This window comes from Ahaetulla prasina, chromosome 1, assembly GCF_028640845.1.
Source record: "Ahaetulla prasina isolate Xishuangbanna chromosome 1, ASM2864084v1, whole genome shotgun sequence".
Lineage (NCBI taxonomy): Eukaryota > Metazoa > Chordata > Lepidosauria > Squamata > Colubridae > Ahaetulla > Ahaetulla prasina.
Window position 1 is genome coordinate 231,035,337 of NC_080539.1, and position 24,420 is coordinate 231,059,756.

The 24,420-nt window shown below is 34.9% G+C and overlaps 1 protein-coding gene across 1 annotated transcript in view; it reads right to left on the bottom strand.

Annotated features, from left to right (window-relative positions):
* Nucleotides 1-1,722: 1,722 nt before the first annotated feature.
* Nucleotides 1,723-24,420, bottom strand: part of ACVR2A (activin A receptor type 2A) — a 66,246-nt gene continuing 43,548 nt past the window's right edge. Inside the window, exons 4-11 of the mRNA XM_058193255.1 lie at nucleotides 24,141-24,295; nucleotides 14,675-14,818; nucleotides 13,429-13,572; nucleotides 12,473-12,618; nucleotides 10,734-10,848; nucleotides 9,967-10,105; nucleotides 8,158-8,288; nucleotides 1,723-5,339 (exon numbers count right to left, since the gene is read on the bottom strand). Coding sequence (XP_058049238.1) covers nucleotides 5,145-5,339; nucleotides 8,158-8,288; nucleotides 9,967-10,105; nucleotides 10,734-10,848; nucleotides 12,473-12,618; nucleotides 13,429-13,572; nucleotides 14,675-14,818; nucleotides 24,141-24,295 — 1,169 coding nt within the window. The 3' untranslated portion in view covers nucleotides 1,723-5,144. The remainder of the gene's footprint in view (nucleotides 5,340-8,157; nucleotides 8,289-9,966; nucleotides 10,106-10,733; nucleotides 10,849-12,472; nucleotides 12,619-13,428; nucleotides 13,573-14,674; nucleotides 14,819-24,140; nucleotides 24,296-24,420) is intronic.

Sequence of the window (24,420 nt, forward strand, 5' to 3'; positions counted from 1 at the left end):
GGTCACTTATATAAAATATATAATATAATATATATAAATCACATATTAATGCTAAGTTTACGATTTTATGCAGCCACATTACTTGCTGTCCAGGGCTGCATACGACCCACGGGCTGTGGGTTGGATGTGCCTGATCTAAAGTCTTTCACAGCATGCACAAATAGCCCATACCCTTTTGAAGGTTGCTAAATTGAGGTCATCAGTTGCCCAAGTTAGCATGTAAAATAGGGAAAAACAATACTCATAATTGTTCAACAGTATCAAGAAGTCCTGGGCTTCTTTGAAACCCCACATTTGGAAGATAAATGATAATTTGGACCTCATTCTTAGGCAGTACACAATTACAACAGGGCTTCTCCTATGTTGTATCTAAAAATATGAAATATGTAATCATAGGGTCATGATTTGCAGCACTGTCTTCAGTCATTAGGATACTTTGTCCCCCAATAACTTTTTTCATATAGACTGCGGTACACTGAGAATCATAGCAATTGAGCTACATAGTTTGCAATTTTTTATTCAAATTATCAGTTTAGTTTATCAGAACTATCAAGCTTTGTAAAGCAGCGGTCACCAACTGGTGGTCTGTGGACCACTGGTGGTCCGCGAGAAAGTTTTGGTGTCCACAGAAAAATTATTTGCATTTTTTATATTGCACTAAATCAGGGGTCATCAAACTCTGGTACCTGGGCCAGATATGTGCAATGAAAGTTTGCTGCAGAGAATCTCCCCTTCGGGGTCTTTTTGTGTGGGTTGAAGGGGGGCATAAATTCTGATTTGGAGTCTGCTTCAGCCTCCTGGTGCAGGGCTTTGGGCAAAGGCTGGAGGGAAGTGCCGTTGGTGGCAAAGAGCTGGAGGGCCTTGTTCCAGTGGGATTGCATCATGGCCTGGAAGTGGCTGACCATCTCAGCCCACTGAGACTCCAGGCGCTGGTACCTGGCCTTGCACTCCTGCAGGTCAACCTTTCCTCTACTTGCAAAGCCTATGCTCCTAGTCCTCAGTGAGGTGCTTCTACTGAGCCTCCTTCTCGGTCAGATCCAATTTGAACTGAGCAAACCAATTTTCTCATGGTGGCTGCTTAGCTCCAACAACTGCTTCCTATTGGGGCCCTAAGGAGCCTGAGTGGTGAGTACAGACTGTCAAGGTGCCCCTCGACGTGACATCCAGTTGGCCACACCTACCCAGTCACATGACCACGTTGCCATGCCCACCCGGCCAGTCATTAGGCAGATCGTATTAGTAGTCTGCGGGAATTAAAATTATGACTTTAGTGGTCCCTGAGGTCCAAAAGGTTGGGGACCCGTTTTAAAGTTCAATTATATCAAACAACAAAAAGAGAAGGGAGAATTTCTTTACATACATGATTTTCCATAGATGTAATTTCCTCAGTGGTACTTTCTGTATCTCTTTTGCTCTGGGTGATTGTACAGTCTACTTCTGCAGGGTAAATGTGATTGTAAAGAGTTGCTGCTAATATTGGCCACAGCCATTTCCAGTATAAAAATATTTTCAGTTTTAAATTATTCCTAGTAACAAAAAACCAAATCGAAATGCTGCTCTTAAGACTTTCTTTCTGCCAAAAGACATTTCATTTGTGATTGATGAAATACAATTATAATTCACTGTTTCCAAATTGGCAAAACAAAATCTGAGAAAAATAACCATTGTTATGTGCAATATAAAAGATACTTCATTTTAAAGAACGAATCAGAAGTGTGCAAGTCATAGTAGTCACTTAATTTTTTATTCATTGTTCTGTGGGAATAGGGAAAGAGAAGCATACATTTATACAATATTTCACAATCACTTTTATTCAAGATGGGGTTATTCTTAAATACTTGCCGAAAAATAGCAAGAGCAATTTGACAGTAGTACAACAACCTGTGCCCAGAACACTGACAAGTACCGAGTAAAGCTAAAATAATTGCTTACCAATATTTTGAGAGGTAACATCTTATATGGGCTTGAGTGTGCATTAAAAAAAAAAGTACTGCTGGTTGAATATATTGAGGTAAATGGTGTTCCAACAAGGATACTAATTTTTATCCCTTGTTTGTAATCCTGTACATAGCTTGCTAAATTTTATACCAAATATTCCTAATAAAAATGCATTAAAAAGTTTAAAAAGAGAATTGGAAAAAGGTCAACCAATCTGTCACCTCACTTTGTTAAACTACGATCAGCAATTTTATTCTGTAGAACAGTAGTATGAACACTATTTATTACTACTACATCTGATTACACCTTAGTTATGCAAGAGCTACTCCACATGGATTTTGCTATCAAAGAAAGTATAAAGTTCTGTATTTTAATCCAGACTCATTTTCAGAATACCACCATGAATGAGAACACTAGGTCAAAGAACTCCAACAATTACGAGGCACAATCTGTTCCAAAAATGCTAAGGTATATTTAGCGACTGTACAAAGAGTAGTCATGCATCATGTGATATAAAGTTCTTTGCATCTAACACAAACTGAAAAGGTATTGCAAAGTTTAAACTTTGAAGTTGTTCACAAAACTGATCAGTTAAATCCTGTGGCAATTATATGGCAGCCAACTAAGTAGTCACAGGCAAACCAAAGGACAATGAAAGCTCGAGTCTCAGCCCGGGCTTTCCTTCACAAGTCAAAGATACAAGGTAAATCACCAGAGCTGGCCAGATCAATACAAGCTGTATGGTTCAAGTACAAAAAGCAACAACAGCCACAATATCTGCCAGAAAGCGGAGCACTTTTCCTAGCTCAGACATTAATGGGTTAAATTTCCTAGGATAGATCTTGGCTTAAGCATTTTTGAAAGAACTGTCCACCTTTCCAAACAAAGAAGTCGCAATTTTGTGCGAGACTATTTTGGTGGATTTTTATTTTTTTGGCAGTTTGGTGGGTTTTAACAATTTGACAAATTCTACCACAAAAAAAGTGTTTACTGATGAGAGGCATCTTGAAAAGCAAAGACTAGTTAAGGGGAAGCAAGGAAAGGAAGTTTTGGGAAATACTTTTTTTTAAAAAAACTCTTCTCACTTAAACATAGTTCTGCCTTGATTGTCAGTTTTGATAGTTCCCATATATGACCTGCAATTTCAAATGCATTTGCAAAAAACATACATGAAAAGGCAAGTTATGCCTAGCAATATCCATAATCGAATTATGGCATCAAATTTGGTAACTATGAGACCAAACATGTCTCTATAGAGTATGCCAGTTTGTAGAGGAGAAATCCTCTAATACTCGTCTCTGTTTAGAACCCGATGTCCAAAATCTTGTTTATAATTATTTCTTCTACATTTTCAGAGACCAGTACAAATTTAAAAAAAAACTAAATCTCACTGTGATTTCATAAATCTTGAAAATAACATTCACAGTGAACATTTAACAATGACCACCTTTTCCTTTATAAATCTGATGTATTATTTAAATATAAAACTGCCTAGAATCTGATAATACTGGCTACTGTTGGTTCAGTACTTTCGTTTTGGGAATTCCCTTTGGCTTGTATACATATAAACTATTCAAATAATCGTAGTGTATTATTACTGCCTTTTAAAAGTACTTTGGCACTGCCTACTTTCTGCCCCTTTTGCTACAGTCTTCTTAATGGATGGGCTCCACATCATCAATCCCTATAACTCCTTCAATTCAGTAGTTCAAAGTTGTAGGTTTTCTTTTTCCTCCCTAGACTATGCTACATTATCATTTCCACTGAAGTAACTGTGAATGGCAAGAAGGTGTTTTTTTTTAAGAGAGAGTGTAGTTTTAATTTTTTAGTGACCACAAGTTAAACCTATGTATCACTGATCAATGTTCCTCTGACAAGCCGGCACAAAAATATTAATAATAAAAAAAATCAAGCGATGTGAAATGACAAAAAGGCAACAGATATAAAGTATGTGGAGTTCAAGGTCATGAAGCTTCCTGAGGTGATCCTGAAACAACAACACAGTGGAAATAGAGTTATGTCCAGGGCTGGACCCACACACAGGTGGTTGGAAACATTCTCCCTGCCACCTCCTTCCAACAGCAGCCCCCACAAATAGCTGTAGGAGTTTCTGAACCCCTTTTGTACGTGGCAGGGGCTGGGTTGCTGGGGAGGGGAATGGAAGGTAGGGTAGCTTCCACCATCTTGTTGCATGCGTCTCTGTTTGGATCAACCCACTGTATCCTGTTTAGTGAAATAGAAAATAACACTAGACAAAATATACATGAAACAGCAAACAGCTTCTTTGAAAGAATTAATGTTAAGAGCTTTCCAGTGCCAGAGCTCAATAAAATAATAATAAAAAAAATCATGCTTAAATTTTCAAATTCCCATCAGACACAGCAAACCTAAATATTTAGTAAAATAAATGTATACACTATTTCGGGAACTGGAGATAAAGCTTTTAACTAATTGGGGAAGTCGTCATTGGAAAGGCAATACATTTTTTACACACAAACTAGAACAAGGAAAGACTAACACACCATTTTAGGAATGGCCATGGACTGTTGGCATGAAGCACAGCTTATAACCTTGAAAAAATACACCATGGATTTTTTAAATGCATCATTTATAAAAACTGGATCAATTTATTATTTCAGTTTTATTAGTGTTGTCAATTCAATTTAGCATAGGTGGAACTGAGGTATACCTTGTTGAGGGAGGTTAAGTAATGCTTGGAAGCCTTTTTGCTAGATCCCACTTTGATTACATAGAACAGCAGCACACTAAACATTCACAAGCTGTGTCATATTGGCATTACAATAGTCATTTATATAAACACAACAGCAAATGCAATAAAAACAAGTTACCCTTTTTCTTAAATCTGAAATGAAATGTCTGATTTAAAAAAAATAGCAGTAGTTCATTTTAAGGAATTAGTCTGACATGTTAAGAAATACAATGTCAGTTTTTAAAATGTCTGACAAGCCGAGATAGGTCCATGTTCTTCAGGTACGTTTAACATTATCTTGCCATTTTCTCCGGCATATGCAGTAAGTCTTCTGGATCCAAGTCTGGAGAAGAACAAAGAGGAATCTTCCTACTGACACTTCAGAGACGGATTTACCATTATTTCATGCTGAAAATTACTGACCAGAAATAGGCCAGTTGACTTGGCAGTTCCAGTGCTGAGTCTTATTGGTCAAGAAGAGTGACCGCTGCTACTATCATAGACTGGATTCTTTGGGAGGAAAATCCACATTTGTCACCATGGTGACCACAGTCACAATGTCTTCTGTTGTTATAATGTTTGTTAGTCTTTGCATTTGGATAATCCTTTCCTCTACGCAGCCTGCTGATAATCGAGCTTCTGCATCATGATCCCAACACTCTTCTATTGTTTCACAGAGCATTGCCATTCCCTAAAAATAACAAGAAGAAAGGATCCAGGTTTGGAAGTCTTGTACAATAGGACAGAATATAAAAACACTGTTCTGAAATACATAAACAGCATCTAAATTTTATCCAAATTAAAACAAAAGGAATAAAGCATCTGGCGATATTAACACCTTCTATGTGACCTTGACATTGAAGAGCGGCAGCAAGTGCCTAATTCTGAAATCCAGAATCAATTTGGAAGGAGAAAAATTTCAAGATCATATAAATACTTACTGTTTATCTGCCTTAGCTATCAGCCCAAATATATGACTTAGATCCATGATTGTTACCTTTTTAATACTGGTTCCTGTATATCTGAAAAGCTACTATGATATTGTTTTTGTTTCTTCTCCTTTTCAAAAGTTGAATTGATGCAATTTCAAATTAGGATTTTGTAACAAGGTTTGACCCTCCTCTTCCTTCTGCCAGGAGATTTTTTGTATCTAGCTACTTTTTTAAAAAAAATTCCTTCCAGTCTTGCAGACTGACTAGACTGGTATAGGATTTAAATGGGGTAAGATGGGGGAGGGGAGGAAGACAGATTGGCTACACAAATACAGGTTAAACATGAGACAGAGTAAAAGAACATTACCAGCTAGCAACTGTGATGTGTTAGAAACCCATTGTGATGTTGAGAGCCTATGAGATTGCCTGAAACCTTTTGACGTATGTGATTTTAGCAATCTCTCTCAATTGTGTTTATAGACTTTTCCTAAAAAGGTCATGCCTGCCATGGGAAGTCCTGGGAGGCTGAAATGCTCTGATATTACTTTCTCCTTGTTTTGAATACACGAGGAAAATATTTTTGCAGACAATTACCATGCCCTTCAAATAATAGCCTGTAACCATGACAAATACATCAGCTATCCTATTTTTATAGGTGAAAGACAAATAAGAAATAAGTATTGAGTCCTGTTAAATCTCAGAAAGGGTGGAAAAAGCAACTAGCTCCATCTGCATTAAATGCTTTTTTATCTTTTTTTTTTTTTGACACGCCAATGTTTACCACCTCAAACAGAAGCAGTGCAAAACTAAGATGAAACAGTAATAGATCACCTCAAGGATCTTACAGGAGTCTATCCTGAATGATTGAATTTCCACCCAATGTAAAAAGACTAGAAAAATAATTTGGTTCTAAAAATATCCTAATTTTGGAACAAGAGTTCACTACATATGAAATAATTATGTTTTCAAAACAGTCTTGTGATATTTAGGGCATATCAATTATATTATGTTATGCAGATATCTGAAGTGAAACTATAGAAATGAAAGTTAAATTAGGATATCTTTCCTAGGTGTAGACTAGAGAATAGTATGAATTAAAATTCTCTTCAGAACAATTTTAATTGCTATTAATAGAACCTACATTCAAACTTAACACTGAAGTACATAGAAATGTGTCACGCTATAACATATTAACCTATATTTTTACACAGCATATTAAACCAGATTAATATTAATATTAAACAGCCCCTCTTACATTTAGTGACTGCAAATATGTATTAACTTTTTGCTAAATAGTAAAATAAAATTCTAAATGAGAATATTATTTCCAATATTTGGAACTTTGTTTACACCTTTTTTGTACTTTCATCTCTGCAATTCCAACTGCTCTTAAGAGAATTCAGCTGCTGAGTTTTCCTCTTTTATAGAACAGCATCTGAGATTGTTGCATCTTATATTGAAGTAAAAAACAATTTTAAGTTACCTTTGGCAATATTCTATTCATTATTTTAATGAAGATGCACTGAAAGGCAGATCTTCCCATAATTCAAAAGGTTACCTTAAGGCACTGGTATCAAACTCGAGGCGTCATATTGCTATATTACGACGTTTTTCCCTTTGTGGAGCTGGGATGGGCGTGGCCTGCACATGACTCATCTGGCCCATGGCCGTCAGTCTGACACCCCTGCCTTAAGGTAACAGAATCGCCATTCTAGAAAATTCCATAGCTTTGCTTCTTTGAGGTCTCGTTCCAAAGAATGAAAAAAGAATATCTTTTGGGATTAGAATGGAAGTATTCTTGGACCCACAAGACTGAATCACCTCTCATTCTGCCAAAGTACCTCTCACTGATAGCAAAGCTACAGGAATTAATTTGGAGAGGTAACACAAACCACTGGGAGAAATAGGGGAGGGCTATGCATAAAAGGTTCCTCTTCACACTTTTTGTAGAGTTTGGCATATCATGGAAGGAAGCAGCTTTCCCCAATTCCAATTCTTCCTACCCATGTAAGACTGAAGTGCAGATAGGCTTGTTGGATTAAATAAATATTTTTAAAACATAATATTTTTAAACAGCATGATATTGAAGTTCAATTTCTCCACTGGATTTTAAATGTATTTTTATAGGTTAAAAAAGTTTTATCTTCTGAAGAAAAGTTTCAGTACAGGTAGTTCTTGACTTACAACCACAATTCAGCCCAAATTTTTTATTGCTAAGTGAAATATTTGTTAAGTGAATTTTGCCTCATTTTATGACCTTTTGTGCCACAGTTGTGAAATGAATCAATGCAGTTGTTAAGTTAATAACATGGTTGTTAAGTGAATCTGGCTTCCCCATTGACTTTTCTTATAAGAAGGTCACAAAAGGTGATCCCGGGACATTGCAACTGTCATAAATATGAGTCAGTTGCCAAGCATCTGACATTTGATCATGTGACTATGAGGATATTGCAGCAATTATAAGGGTGAACAACGGTCATAAGTGATTTTTCCATGCTGTTGTAACTTTGAATGGTCACTAAATGAACTGTTTTAAGTTGAGGACTATGTGAACTGGCAACATTATTTGTTACTTACAGCATGTTTCTGCCAACACTCTCTCAGAACAGGCCTCTTCTTTTTATGTACCACAACCTCCTGCATATCTTCCAGAGAAGGATGCTGACCCACTTCTTCCTCAAAAGGCAACATATACTCATCCACGGGTCCTGCATTGTAGGAAATAATAATAATATGTTACATAAATTCTGTTAACTTCTAGTTTCATGCTGATCGGGTTAAGAGACTAGAATGAAATTTGGTAGTTGGTTTATGACTGTCTAAATTTATTATATTGATCAAGGGTCAGATAATGGGACACATCTAGCACATTTTATTTTTTTCTCTGTAAGTCAGATCTAGGCTTCTAAAGCATAGTTTCCAAGGCCCAATACAACCTTCAATGGTTGTACAATAACAGATCTCTACTAGTGGTGAAATCTGAACTGGTTTACTACGAGTTCTCTGGCTGTGCATGCGTGTACGCAGTATGCACCATGCACGAAATGCAAGATCCGCGTGTGTGTGCAGTGCATGCCAAAAGGAGGCATGGGGTAAGTAAAATAGCGCGTGGGGGGCTGATCAGCTGTAGCGCGTGATTTTTTTTTCTTTTAAAAGCATTTTATTTACAACCTATTTGGCCCAATAAGTTGTAAAAAAATGCTTTTAAAAGTAAAAAAAAAGGTCTGACATCAGGCAGCTCAGCTGTGATCGTCAGAGCCTTTTTAAAAAAATCTTTTAAAAGCATTTTTTAAAAGCAGCAGCAAGCGGGGAAGCGGGCAACCAGGCATTGGGTGGGCATGGGTGGGGGGGCAGGGATTTTTGCTACCGGTTCTCCGAACCACCCACCGCCATCGGTACCGGATCAGTTGATCCGGTCCGAACCGGGAGCATTTCACCCCTGATCTGTATACAGTGATCGCTTTTTGAAAGTATGATGAAGTCTGCCAAAACTATCATAAATATTCAGCACAGTAAGTTATTCAAAGTATTAGAATGAACTCAATTGTAATTAAAATTATTGAAATAGCCATCTGTAAATTCATTTTTCACATCTGTGAATTTTTCAAAAAAGTTTGAAACTAAACATTTGCTCAGACACTTGTCCCATACATATCATCTGACTATCAGTTCTGACTCCTGAACCGTTATCGTTCCTAAAACTACTGCATGAGATCTAAAGGGATTGATAAAGCCATCCAAGAGTAAGCACAATGAGGAGACTGGTTGGATGAATGAACAGATTACTTGAATAGCTGCAATTACAGATAAAATAAGGAGTCATGTTTTCTGTGATTCACACATAGATGACCAGGAAGCTTTTTACTTAAAGGATATTGTGATAATTGCAAGTGATCAGAGACAACTCATCTTCCAAAAGTTGCATTTGTCTGGGTATCAAATGCCATCTATAAAGTTGAATGAACATGGAAGGCTGTGCATATATAATTACCCAGCATAGTTCTGGTAAGGGATATTCTGGAGGAAGTCTGCATTGAAGGACACACTGTATGGAAAGCTAGCAAAGCAGTATGTAGTGAACTAATTTCCTTCTTAGGTTTTTTTTTTTTATTGTCTCTTTTGGTGTGTAAATATGGTTTCTATGTGGTGTGGCTGAGCTATCTGAATGCCAAGCTTCTAGAAATTCCCAAGTGTTTCTGGATTTGGCTTGGTCTAAAATGTTAACAGTTTCCCAGTTGAAACTGTGATTATGTCTCTGTGTTGTGAAATTAAAGAGATTTCATTTACTGCTAGTTGGTGTTCTTGGATGTGCTCCACTAGTCTTCTGCCTATCTGTCCTACATAGTGGCCATTACAGGCCTTACACTGTCAGTGTCAACTGCTTACCATCGGATGCTGTACATCGTGATGCCAATTCCCACAGAACTAATCCCATCGCATACATATCTATTCTCAAAAATGCATCTCGCTGGAAGTTTATAGCACCTTCTAATACTTCAGGAGCCATGTATCTTCGGGTACCAACCTTGAAAATAAGAATAATCATTAGGCTTACAAACATGCAAGTTCAAACTAATTAGATCTCATCATACATTCTAGAGAAATAATGAGTAACGACACCAAAATCACTTGGTACTTAGAATTTGGAATCCTATAATTTATTTTGGAACAGCTTGCTATCAAAACCAAAAGTGCACTGAACAATATTTCTTAAGTAGGTAGCCTTTGGAACATTACCTATTAAAAAAAAGCATTAAAAATCTCTTGATACAAATAGTTTCAATAGCTTTCATTATTTTGAAATGGCCAAGGAACCAAAAAGAGTGAAAATTATAATCAATATCTTAAATTTAACATGGAGATGTGTTTTCAATGATCCAGGTTTGCATTCACTGCCTGGGTCACATTGCAAAGTAAATACAAAGCACAAACTCTAAGACATGACAGTTTCATACTCGGTAATAATTTATTTTCCTGTCCTATTTTTCTGCAATGTAAAATGTTTATAACACCATGTTATAAACTGCACCTATGAGACTATGATCTGCTGCTAGCCATTTACGAAAGTGCTTTCAGTATTGTAATGGCAAGGAAAAATATTGCAAAAGTATATAATAAAAAGTATCTTAATTTTTATTTCCGTTTAAACTTACCTGACCGTGGGTATCACCAGCTGACTTCCCAGCCTCAAATTTTAAAGCAAGTCCAAAATCAGCAATACATGCAGTAAGATTATTTTTCAATAACACATTTTTGCTCTTGATGTCCCTTGAAAAAAATGAAGTACAAAATTGAAAACTACCATATTTAAAAGGGATCAGAATAACATTTGGTCATGTTTAACTGACAATATAATTCTTTGATTATAGATGCAGAGATGAAGAAATTTTGGCTTGCTAACTGGACATACAGTAGCTACTGTTTACAATTAAAACAATGACTATTACCATTCACACAGATATACAACACAATCAGAGCACTTAGCTTAGGAAATGGAGGAAAAGATGCAAAAGTCTAACTAGAAAGACTAGTAATTAGACATGTAATTTGAACTTCTAATGCTGCCTCTTATAAAATAACAATAGGATGCAAAATACCCTTCTCCACAATGCTCTGTGGAGAAGGAAACAGGAGTAGAAAAGTGATTTCTCTATTGTGATTTTGAGGTTGCTGCTGCATTTAGGCAGAATCTTCATTACTCTCTTCCTGACATGAATAAAGTAACAGATAATTTTTGTAGGAAGACACAGAGTGGTGGAGCACCTTGCAAAACCCAAACTTTCAAAGGAAAATGATCTGTTTCCTCTCCACAAACTGGCCAAAAAATTGGGGTGCTTTCTTTCCCAAAACAACACAATGTACCAGAAAGGCAAAGGACCCTGACTGCAATGTATGTCACATAGATAAAACAAGTGGTCTATTGAAGTTCTATATATAAATATAAACCAATAAGTAAATCCTGTACTTGTGTTGTACATGCTGCTGCAGTATTAAAACAACACTTTCTTTAATCAAGATAAAGGGGGAAAGAAAAAAGTATAGCAATGCTTTTCAAACAGGAACCTCAGAAGATTCAACTCAGTCCATAGAGCTAGAGCCTAGAATAACCCAGCCTAGCACCTCCCATCCCCACACTATGGAGAATCTGTATTGCTTTCTAATGTGTCACTGCATTGTTTCTATAATCTAAATTCTATAATCAAAACTGTGTTACAAATTAATTTTGCATTCTGATCACTGATTCCTTCTACAAACTGGGTTGTATCCACACTGGGTTGTAATGTATCAGAGCTCTGGTTTTGACAAGACTCTTCTATCTTGCAAGTACCAGCGGCCTCTGGTGGCGCACCAGGCTAATGCAGCCTATTATTAACAGCAACTGCTTGCAATATTGCAGGTTCAAGTCCCACCAGGCCCAAGGTTGACTCAGCCTTCCATCCTTTATAAGGTAGGTAAAATGAGGACCCAGATTGTTGGGGGGCAATAAGTTGACTTTGTATATAGTATACAAATGGATGAAGACTATTGCTTGACATAGTGTAAGCCGCCCTGAGTCTTCGGAGAAGGGCGGGATATAAATGCAAAAAAAAAATAAAAAGACTGCCCTGGAGGACTGGAAAAGAGTCCAAAAGGGCATGGAATGACTACTGTACCTGCGAAAGCAATTAAAACCAAAGCTACAGCCCTTTCCCCTTAGATTCCAGCTTTTTCTACTCCTTGTCATACAGTTGGACTGGGATACATTATAATGTGGTTCATCAAGGAGGAATCCAACACTTTTTAAACCTCTTATTACAATTAACTATTTTAAAGATCAGATGATAGACAGACAGACAGACAGACAGACAGACACACAAAGAGGCAAGAGAGGGTGTGAGCGTGATGGGGGTACCTGTGGGATATAGCTGGTTTATGCCCTTCTTTTAGACCAGGGATGTCTTCATGGAGATAGGCCAAACCTCTTGCCATAGTTTCAGCTATATGACAGAGTTCATTCCATGAAACTACATTAGCCTTCAGGAAGTCAGTAAGTGAACCCTAAACAATAAATAATAATTTTTATTTATAAATAATATTTTTCCCTTTATATCAGTAAAGCTACATGATATATTTAACTAAATTTTTAGAATTAGGAATATATTTTGTTATACAGTCAACCTAGAGAAAACACATGCTGTGGAGAGAATATCCCGTTTGCTATTCTGGTACCTGGGATATCCAAATTTTATTGAAATGTTTCTGTGATCGGAGCTTGGAGAGGAAGAATGAAAATACAAAGATAGGTTTCACATAACATCAATGTTAATTAAAAAAGAAATCAAAGTAATATTATCATTACCATGGTAGAAATAATCTATCATGGTGGAAGGGCCGTGGTGGCTCAGGCTGTAAGATTGCCTGTTATTAAAACACAGCTGCCTGCAATTACTGCAGGTTCTAGTCCCACCAGGCCCAAGGTTGACTCAGCCTTCCATCCTTTATAAGGTAGGTAAAATGAGGACCCAGATTGTTGGGGGGGCAATAAGTTGACTTTGTAAATATACAAATAGAACGAGACTATTGCCTTACACACTGTAAGCCGCCCTGAGTCTTCGGAGAAGGGCGGGATATAAATGTAAAAAAAAAATATATCTCCCATCCATACTATGAAAAATGGTCTGAAATCACTGCTTTATGTTGAATTCTTCCCCTTTAAAATTTAATACTGATCTTAAAAGTAAATCTAGTAATGTTTTCACAAGCTTAAAAATTTGCCTCAAAATCTGCTTCCCTTGGAAGATATTCTATTTGTACACAATGAAAAAGTTCTAACAGTTATCACATGAACTATCACAATTAAGTCATCACCTTTTCATGAAACGCTGTTATTAGCCACAAGTCAACATCAATACTAGTGCCTCGTTTCTCAGCACCAATGAACTGTAGTATGTTTTCATGCTTCATTCCTGGTAAGCTGTATATTTCGTATTCATTTTGCCATGATTCTTTATCCTGGAACAAAAAGAATCATATTAATATATTTCTTAAAAATATTAAATTGTCTAATTGTCTAAAATTATTTCAAATAATCAAAATTGTATCTGATATCCTATGAAATTTGCCCAAATGCATGGAGTGATGGCTAAAATAAATAAATAAATAAGATGGAGAATACACATGTCTTAGTTTGGTTTGGTTTGGTTTGGCAAATTCACATTAACAGAGAACTCTTGCTTCTAGCAATTTCTGAACTGTGCACAAATCTTTAGAAATTCTGTCAAACAGATTATTAAATTGAGGCCAGACAAGTTTAGATAATTCTCTTAGATCAACACAAGATAAGGATTTTTCCTGATTTGCTTCATCAAATAAATATAGACAATGAAGTGAGGTTAACAATTCAATCAAGTTCATGTGACAGACAGAATTAAATAGCAATTTTCTTTTTCTTTATCTGGTTATTTTCCCCCAGATTCTAGAATGTTTTTTTAGGCTGCTGGTAAATAGCTGGCACATAATTCATAAATAAAAATAGCAAAGTGTTTAAATGAAGATTATAATTATTTATTTCTTATTATAGTTTTTTATTATGGACCTCTCTGCTCCACAGGGGAGAAAGAAAGGGGAAGAAACCAATCATAGGTCATGCACAAGACAATGTAATGGCTGTAATGGCAATCACGAAACTCGGGGATGTTGCAAAAGTTGTAAATGGGCCGTAAAGTTATTTTTTCAGCACCATCATAACTTCAAATAATCGCTAAATAGAATAGTTGGTAAGTGAGGACTACCTTTATTGGTCTGAGATTGTAAATAAATGATCTGATTTGAACGTATTTTGGTAAGATGATTCCCCCTGGTTTTTATTAGTATTTAAATCTCAAGCCCGTTATTACAAATGGAATTATTTCTTCACCCATCAGGATGGATATCTCTCTGGATCATTAAAGATATCCTTTCACATTTTACTTGATCTCAAAACCACTGGAATGTTTTATTAAGCAATCATATGACATTTAGACATATTTTGAGATATCACCTGATTTCCTTGTTATTACAGTATTTTTAAAAACATTCTAACATTTCATAATACAATATTTGGTTGTTCGTATACCTGCACTGGGAATATTTTCACAGCAACATATTCATTTAACAACTGAGCTTTCCAGACACAGCCAAATCTTCCTCTAGCTCTGATCTCTAGTAACTGCAATGGCTTTAGGCCCATCAATGGTGATGGAGGTGGTGGTCCAGGGTCCTAAAAATAATAACAGTCAACAAAGGTTCATTTTTTTAGTATAATCTCATTCATCAATTCAAAGACAACAATTTAGAAAGCAAATTTTATCAACAAAACAGAATGCAAACAAAAATGTTAATGTCTCACAATTTTTAAATTAATTTTCAATTCTTTCTCGGCAAAAATAAAATGAATAAAACTAACACGTAAATTGTATGGTTCCAAACAAAGGCATGCATACAAAATGTGGAAGGAATTACATTTCTTGAAACTAATCCAGTATCTTTAATCTCTACATATGGTCAATAGAATAGTTTTTGCAACATAGATCTACTAAAATTTTATGAAAAATTATTTACCTAAATGAAGAAACTGTAAAAAAAAGTTATTAAATACTCTATTTTTAATGGAATTATAATTCTTGTATAGGAAATCTATATGCTTAATGCCACCTATGGTTCTTTCCTGCGCACATATAGAATTCCTGAGGATCTATTCCTACTTTACCAACCCAGCTATTGACCCAGTATCATCTGAAAGATAGGGAAATCAGTTTTTGTAGTTAAAAAGGTAAAGGTTCCCCTTGCATATATGTGCTAGTTGTTCCCGACTCTAGGGGGCGGTGCTCATCTCCGTTTCAAAGTCGAAGAGCCAGCGCTGTCCAAAGACTTTTCTGTGGTCATGTGGCCGGCATGGTTAAATGGCAAAGGCGCACAGAACGCTGTTACCTTCCCACCAAAGGTGGTCTCTATTTTTCTACTTGCATTTTTTACATGCTTTCCAACTGCTACGTTGGCAGAAGCTGGGACAAGTAATGGAAGCTCACCCTGTAACGCGACACTAGGGATTTGAACCAATGACAACCTTTCGATCGACAAGCTCAGTGTCTTAGCCACTGAACCACCGTGTCCCTTATCTTTTTTTGTAGTTAGGAACTACTTAACTTTATTAGCATTTATTTATTATAAGCATTACAAGAAAGGTTTAAAGTCATCTATTATGCCAATGCTGATTGGTACCTCAAAGGTACTTGTGTGTGATTATATTTCCTGTTCCTCACCACTTTATCTACTTTGATGAATACTAAAGCTTCTATAGGATGTAAACAGAATGAAGTGAACTATGATGAATTAGCCTCATAACTGAGTTACATAAGTTACATAAGTGTCAGGGTATGATATAAACTGAGAATAAATTAATTCGGTGTAATTACAGAATGATATGCTTCCCTTTGTAATAAATAATTCTAAAGAAACATAGTTTTATATTTCTTGCTTGAAAATAGGATAAGAAATCTTTCTTACCCAGAAATTTTATACACATGCTGCGGTGTAACAATGGGTGGATTAGGTAGCACAGATCAAAAGAAGTGATAAATAGCTTTATAATGACATAATAAACTTTATAACAAAGGAATAATTTTAATCTCTATAGATTCTTCATGCAACATAATTAAAATATTATGAGGATTAATTTTTACTATACACAGGAAAGGGACAAAAAGTGTATATTTTCATTAGTCCTCAATCACAAGGAAGGGATAAAATTACATTTTTCTTCTCACACTCACTGAAGAGTGCCATTTTTCTTTTCCCCTGCTTTTATATAAGCTATCTAATCAGGCTGAAACTTTGCCTTTTGTCTTTTTTTCCTAAGCATACAACTATATTGCTTATACAAGTAGCCCTTGATTAACAATGGTAAATAGAGCTTGAATTTCCATTGTTAAGTGAGAATCCTGGGTTGTTTAGAAAGTCTCAGGCAGCTAGCTAGCAAGCAGGAATGGCAGAACAGGGCTGGCTCCTGCCAGGTTTGCGGGTGGCTTGTGTGTGGCACATGGTGGCTACTGCCAGGCAACTTTTTGGAGCAACTAACGGCCTTCTGTACCAGTTTCCATGGTGTCTCAGTCATTAAATGAAGCGGTCACTATGTGAAATATCAAATTTTAACTTCAATTTTCCTTTGCTTTTCGTATTTGCAAAGGTTATAAATGTGAGGAAGGTACTTTTTCATGACAGTTGTAACTGAAAATAGTCATTAAATGAGGCAGTAGCTAAACAAGGACTACCTGTAATCCTGCCTATGCTAATTCTGTCCCACCATTCCAAATAGTAATGTGAAATAATAGTAGAAAAAATGTATTTAACAAAGCAACAGAGAAAGCATTAAATGAATACTGCTCCGGATTCAACAGGCTGCCTGATGAATTCCACATATGAAGTGGGTCTTCAAGATCTGGTTCCTAAAAGGAAATCTACCGTGTCTGTCATTTCTGATTTTAAGGAAACTCTCAAAAAATAGACTGATACAGCATGCAGGTTTGCTATTTAATATCCCAGGATATTTTCAGTCCTTAATTGTGTATGATGTAACTCTCTGAACCTTACAAATGCATTATATTTTGAGACAGAGAGAACTGATTTTGAAACAACAAAAAATAAATGGATGTAAAAACCTTTTATCATTCAAATTTCCAAAACAAAATGCAAAACATTTTTCTCTTGTATATGCAGATTCTTCATCTTAACAGACATCCCATGATTGTTATGAAGAGGTTTTATGTCAATTTGTTTATATGAGGTTCAGTGTCACATGAATATACTAGGCACTGTATTAGATTTTTCCACTCAAGCTAATGGAATATCATAATGCTTGCTATATTAGGCTATCAAATTGTTTTTGATGCTGACGTGTTATACTGTAGAAAATCCAATAAATAAAGATTCCAATACTTTTGGATACAAATAAACATCTTTTCCAAATGTTACTCCTGTAAGTAGTTTGTAACTCCGCAAATGTATGACTATAAATAAAACGGTGCATCTTACCTCTATCATTATATGAAAGGCATGCTTGTAAAAAAACACATACACACAGGCAAGAGGGAATTATTTCATATAATACAAAGCAGATATAAGTGCATCTTAGGAAAAGAGAGTCATCAGTAACTAAGTTATAAAATTCAGCATGCATTAGATTCTCAAATGTGTACTTAATTGACTTTTTTTGACAATAAAAGCTAGCGATAGTGTTTATTATACCTGTAACTATCTTAATTGAACATTAAAAGTTTTGTAACCAAATGCTCAAAATAGTACAGAAGCTTTCAAAAACTGATTTCCGTAAGTATAATATAAGTAGTTAGAAGGTGCAGAGAAATGTAGTAATTTAGTTATTAAGATATTGGTTATGTTTTAAACGAAGTAACTGTGCATAAAATATACGTTGGTACATTACACAAGAGGGCAGTGTTGCATCATCTAACCTACAAACTACAAAGCATAACAGTGAAACAAAACACATTACCCTCATCCTAATCTTACTTCATTTAACCATTAAACTTGCTAAACATAGTTCATTTTTCAATAATATTTTTGGTAGCTAATTAATTCTAGAAATATCACCCTTCCTTGCTTTTAATCAGCTGCTTTCATTTGGAAATATCAGTATATAAATTAACATTTAATTAACTTTTATTTTAACACTGATGAAACACCTCAATTTTTTTATTTTTTTAAAGTGGAGGCAAACCTTATTAGAAAATGCAAAATTATTTACTGATATATTGAGGGAAATGCTTAATAAACTAATATAAAATTCACTAAAAACCAATAGCAAAAAGAAAACACAAGGAGGCAGGATTGGGAGGAGCGATTCATACCAGCCTGTGATTCTACCCTCACAACCCTCTATCTAAGTTCTAAGTGTACTTCTGTCCCAGGTGAAAACTACTCAGGCAAGTAATTATGCTGCGGTCACTGCCTTTTCTAGAATAGAGGCTTGTCCCATTTACCAGGAATTGGGATGGGCTAAACAGAAAATCTCTCTTCCATTCCTCTTAAAACATGTCTCCAGATTTTCCTTTTAAATCAACAAGGTAGTTATCAAGAAAGAAGGATTTTATTTTAATAAAAGTAGTAGGTACTTGGAAGAACAGTTTAGAACACAGCAAGTTGCATAAGGCAGAGAGGATCTGTGTTTAAAATCCAGTGTTTACTGATCCACAAACACTCAAAGCAAACAATAATATAGATAACTGGAACAGATGCAATTACTTCCCAATCATGTATGCCTCACTGAGCAGAAATTAAGATAAGGGGACGGGATGGGAAAATCATTACTCATATGATAAACATTCCCTGTCAACCTTACTACTGTAGTTTCTATTCTTCCAAGATGCTAATAAACAACGCCTGATACTCTCTTCTCTTGAATCTCCTCCTCCCAAATAAAAAAATATTTAAAGGTCCAACCAGATAGCCAGGAGGTCACTCAGAATGAGGAGTTTCCTTAATCCATTATTTAAACACTAACTGTGCAAAATCAGAAATCTTCAGCTTTATAAAGGCAGAGTCTCTGATGAGGAAAAATATACAAAATGAGAGAAAGAAATCTTCCTTTGCTTCACATGTGCAAACATCTGGGTTAAAATAAGTCAATTTTTTTCTAATGATTCATATTGGTAATGGGATCACATAAATAACTGAAACAATGTTGACCATATAATAAACTGTCCTGACAGCAAAGCCTGTGCAAATTCTTCAGAAATAGAAGTTGGCAACGTACTGCACTGCATTCAAAGGACTTTGAATCTTATGTGACCACAGCTTTTGTCTGGTTTGTATGGCTGCTACTCCCACCAAGCTTTATTCACATATGCCTGCCAGTTTGCAAAGTGAAATAGTTACACCAGGCTATATTGGGGAGGAGCAGTTTCTGATGCATTTGTTTTGATAATTTGAAGAGGAGTTTTGATCTCCTTTCAAAGGAGTTTCATAGCCTGATTGTACAGTAAAACATAAGATAGTACTTAGCAGCCAAGCATGTAAGATCTCATTCGAAGTGAAAAGAAATTATTTCCAGTGCTTATCAACTTCTTGATGTCAGGAACATCTGACATAAATTACAAAAATTCAGTGGAGTAAAGGATTTGCATTTGTGTGAATATGGCTAATAAAATATGGCATTCCAAATATAAGTGTTAAATCAAATAGAAGCTGAGTAACTGTGCCAACTGCTCCAAATACAAAAGGATGATAAAGAAGTCCTGAATTCATCTAATCTGGCAATAAAAAAGTTGTTAAGCACTGCAATAATTAGACTTTTAAATTGGAAGCTACTGCTTTTCAATGAATATCTTGCAAACTTCAATGTGATGGTACCATTTTCTGAGGAGCTAAGCAAGATACTGCTATACAATCCACTGGTTTTAAAGTCTATATACACTTTCTAAATATTAGTAATATATTAACCACTGCTAATCATTTGTGAAGGACAATGATCACAACCAAATTAGGTCAAATAAGCCAAATAAGTATGCTGAATTAAGGTTGACAATAAATTTGTAACAAAACTGTATAATCTACTATAAGAATAATTCTTAAAACAGTTCTACCATGAAAATGTGGAGTTCTTTGGATAAAAGAATTCACAGCACTGCCAATAATATATTTGTGGGAAGAGATGTGCTTGCAGGAGAGATGGCAATTCATTTAACAAGCCTGAGAGCAGGATGATGACAGAAGAGTTAATGCCACAATTTGGAAAAATGAGTAAGTGAAATATCTGACAGCATAATATGAGAAAATTGTAAGAAGGTTTCACAGAAATAGTATTTCTAACAAATTCACATTGCAACATACTTTAACAACAATAAATGGAAATTATGTTTTTAAATTAGTAAGACAAAATTGGCAACTTAAAATATTGTTGGGCAGGAATTGGGATTTTAGAAGGAGATTGAAATAAACTGAAAATGTCTTAACCCTCAGCTGAATTTCAGATAAGACTGACTGCAAAATAGAACATGTAGAATTAAATTATCAAATTTATCATTTTGGTAGATAAAGCCATGGATGGATCAGAATATGGAGCATATCTAAGGTGTCCTTCTTTTTTCATATAGCAAATCAGTTGCTTGGTACACAGTATTATTCTCTTTCCTTGATCAAAGCAATTCAACTCACAACTTCTCTGTTACAGAAATCACTACAACAAGAAATATCTTGTGACATGAAGATGGTCAAATACTTCTTGCTTAAGACTAAATGAACCAAGTTTATTTTACCATTACCATTTTAATTCCAACCATGAACCATTTACGGTAATTTGTTTCCAGAATTACAAACTAGGAAACAAGCTCAGTCACATTTAAAAGAACATTAAGCATATCACTCTCAGAAATAAACCCTAGGTTTTTAACTTTTTTATTCACTAACTAGTAATTGACAAAAGACAAAAAGCTGCATTTATATACGTGGGACAGAAGATAGGCAATGGCTCCTATGCTTGAACTCATTATTCCTCTTCTGTCAGGTACAAGAAATAGCTAGTGTTTTATAGTTGTTTGAATGAAAAGTTAAAGTAAATTTTAACTGACAAATTTTATTTTTCAAATTACATCCTCTGAAACTATTTGATTCATATAAAACACCTTATTGTGTGTATGTATGTGTATATATCTATAATCACAAAGAGATTATGGCAAAGAGATATTTCTGCTGAGTTTAACTATATTTTCAAAGAAGTAAATAGTACTTTGTACTAATAGTACAAAAATAGTAACTGATAAGCTAATTTTTACTTACTTCATAAAAGAAAAAGGAACCAGGAAAATGATGAAACCTTCTTACAATTTTTGTGCGCATAAGGAACCAATTTAAATTAGAGCTGCTCACTGAAACATTTGGATGAAAATTAATTACTATTTAATTACTTCCATGGATAGAAAGATAACTTCAAAAATTCTGCACTATGTTCCCCAACAAGGAAGATAGTACTATTATGGATATAGATAGGATTATTTTGGTAAAAAGCTGTAATGGTTGGCCTGCCCTATCTCCCATCATTTTTATAAAATATTTTAATATTGAATACACTGATTTTCCAAGGTAGGTGGCAGGAAAGTTCAGACCTGGTTAATACTTGGGAAATCAGAAGGAAATTTCAGGGCTGACATAAAGAGTGGAAAGTGTGTGTTGGGGTGGGGGCAGAATAAGCCAATGGCAAAGCATTTCTATAATGTTGCCAAGAATATAATGTAAGTATGTCCATGAAGTCAACAGGCATTAAGCTCCATTCACGAGACTCGATTTTATTACTGATATGTCAGTTTTACTTTGCTCTTTTTTAAATTGTATTCGTCTTTTATTACAAATTATTTTGGATATTCTTTCTAGAGATGATACAAACCAATGTTTATAAATAATTCAAATTATTCTAAATAAATCAGCTTTTTCAACTTCATAAAAGTGAGCCTTTCAAGGGAATTTTTTCAGCTACAGGTTGCTTATAGCATGAAGAAATGTCCTTGTAATCAAACTTATGTATCGCTGTCTGTATCTATTGCAAATATGTTGATAATCTGATTTATACTCTAGGTTCATAGGTTTATATTAGAATGTCTGACTAGACATATTCCATGTCATGATTTTTCTGCTCAAACTCTTTTATATTGTACTCTGAATCCACTGAGTTTTCACAAACACTCATGTTTAATGGTACTGATAAAAATGGTAATGCCAAAATTACAATTACAGAATATACACAGAAGAATTTATGAAAATGATCATAGGAGGTGTATACAGTTCCTTGTAATGATTATATAATATGACTGGTTGTAGCACTTTTCACACTTTTCATTATATTGAAACCTCTCTGCAGTTGCACACAAATACCTCTCTGTAAAGTCAAGGGGATCCTTAAGTAGTGTGGACCACGAAATGGAAGGTTTGCAGTGGATTAAATCAGATATTTATTGACCTTCATCTCTTGTGACTTTGGAATCCAACATTCTGCTTGTCATTACTTGTTATATTAATCTAACATAAATTACTACTTCAAAGTGCATGCAACATTTAAATGTTTTAATGTTTTAAATGTAATTTATAATTTAGTTATGTTAAAAGATGTAGCAAAACATTTCTGGTTTCTAAACATACTTTATCTGTATTTTAAATATACCTTTATCAAAAAATAATGATCAAGCACAGAAAGGGAAAAAAGGAAAAAAATACAAGGCAATGTGTCAGAATAAATATATATTTCTACTGAGCAAAACCACTCTCTGATATTAGGAAAGCTGATTTGTGTAAAATAAGAGTTTTACCAATACTGTCTCCTTCCTTGCCAGAAGTTTCTTTCTTGTGAAAGAAAGAGAATTTAAGACAGCTACAGTATGAGTCTATATTTTATTTAATTTATTTAGCTCTATAAACTTTTATTCATGTACTGAAAGTACGTAAGACCATTTAAAATAAATCATAAAATGTAAAACAACTTCTCTTATAATTATTTAAAAATCCAATCTAGTACAAAATAAGTGGTGCAAATTCAAATTATTGTATTGACAGTTTCACCACATAAAAGTAACTTATTTTGATCTCACTTCAGTACAAGTAGTTCATATTTTAACAACTTAGTGCTTTTCCTCAACTGATCTTCTAGGCTTTCACTTTACATTTTTAAAAAAGTAAATAAGGCAGCATCATATTTTGTATGAGAATGTTTATGAAGTGCGCATGCACACTTCTGTATAAGTTATGGGTATTCATAAAATTCATCTTAAAAATAATTTTGAAATATAGCCAAGTTCAACAATGACCGTCATTCCTAGATTTTCTAAACAATAGGATCTAGTGCAGAAAGCCAACAGATTACAATGGAATCTGGCAATATTATTCAAATGCCAATTATCTCCTGCAAACAGCCATTCGTAGAGCAAATGTCCATCCAAACACAGCCTTGAAACATACAGCTCTACATACAAAACAGTTCCTTCCAATAGCAAGGTACTGACTTACATAAACACCAATGCATGGGCAGCAAAAAGGCATGAAGGCTTTTTTCCTCCTAACATAATTTGAATGGTGATAGGGCTGAATTGCTTTGATTATTTAGATACCTGAACAAAACTAGAATACAACTGAATATTCAAAAAATGTTATTTCAAAATATTTTTTCCAAATAATGAGAAAAACAAGAGTTTTCCTAAATTTAATATGTATACTTTACATCCTGTTACCATAGATGAGTTATTTTAAAAAATATCATGTACAAATCATAAAGTTCAAAATATTTACTTTAAGCTGTGCCTTTTGCAAAATATCTGATGTAGGATGCTGACAATCTTTTTATGAATTATGGAAGAGAGAAACAAAACTAACTGCAACTAATTTCTTCCTCTAGCTACAGACTCTCAGATCATATGCCAACAGTTTTCCAAAAATCTTCAAAAGGTCAAACAGCAACCGTCAAAAGTAAAAAGTCTATATCAACTTGAGAAAGCTAACAAAAAGATGGGATATAAATCTGACAAAGAAACAAATCTACTTCCACTTACTTGGGTTGGTACAAGTACTGGAGGATATGCTAATTTGTGGTGTCTGTACATCCAGAATGAAAAGAGTACAATCACTGCGATTCCCATTATAGGTCCAAGAGAGTAAAGCAAGGTACTAAACAGGGGTGGTTTAGTTGTCACAGGATTGGAAGTAGCTGCAGGGGGAAGAAGTTTTCTTATAATTCAATATTAACACAGAAAACATAAACAATTCTTAAAAATTGAGGACATTTAAACTATCTATACATTAAAGTTATCTATGATACATCTGAAGCTTAAA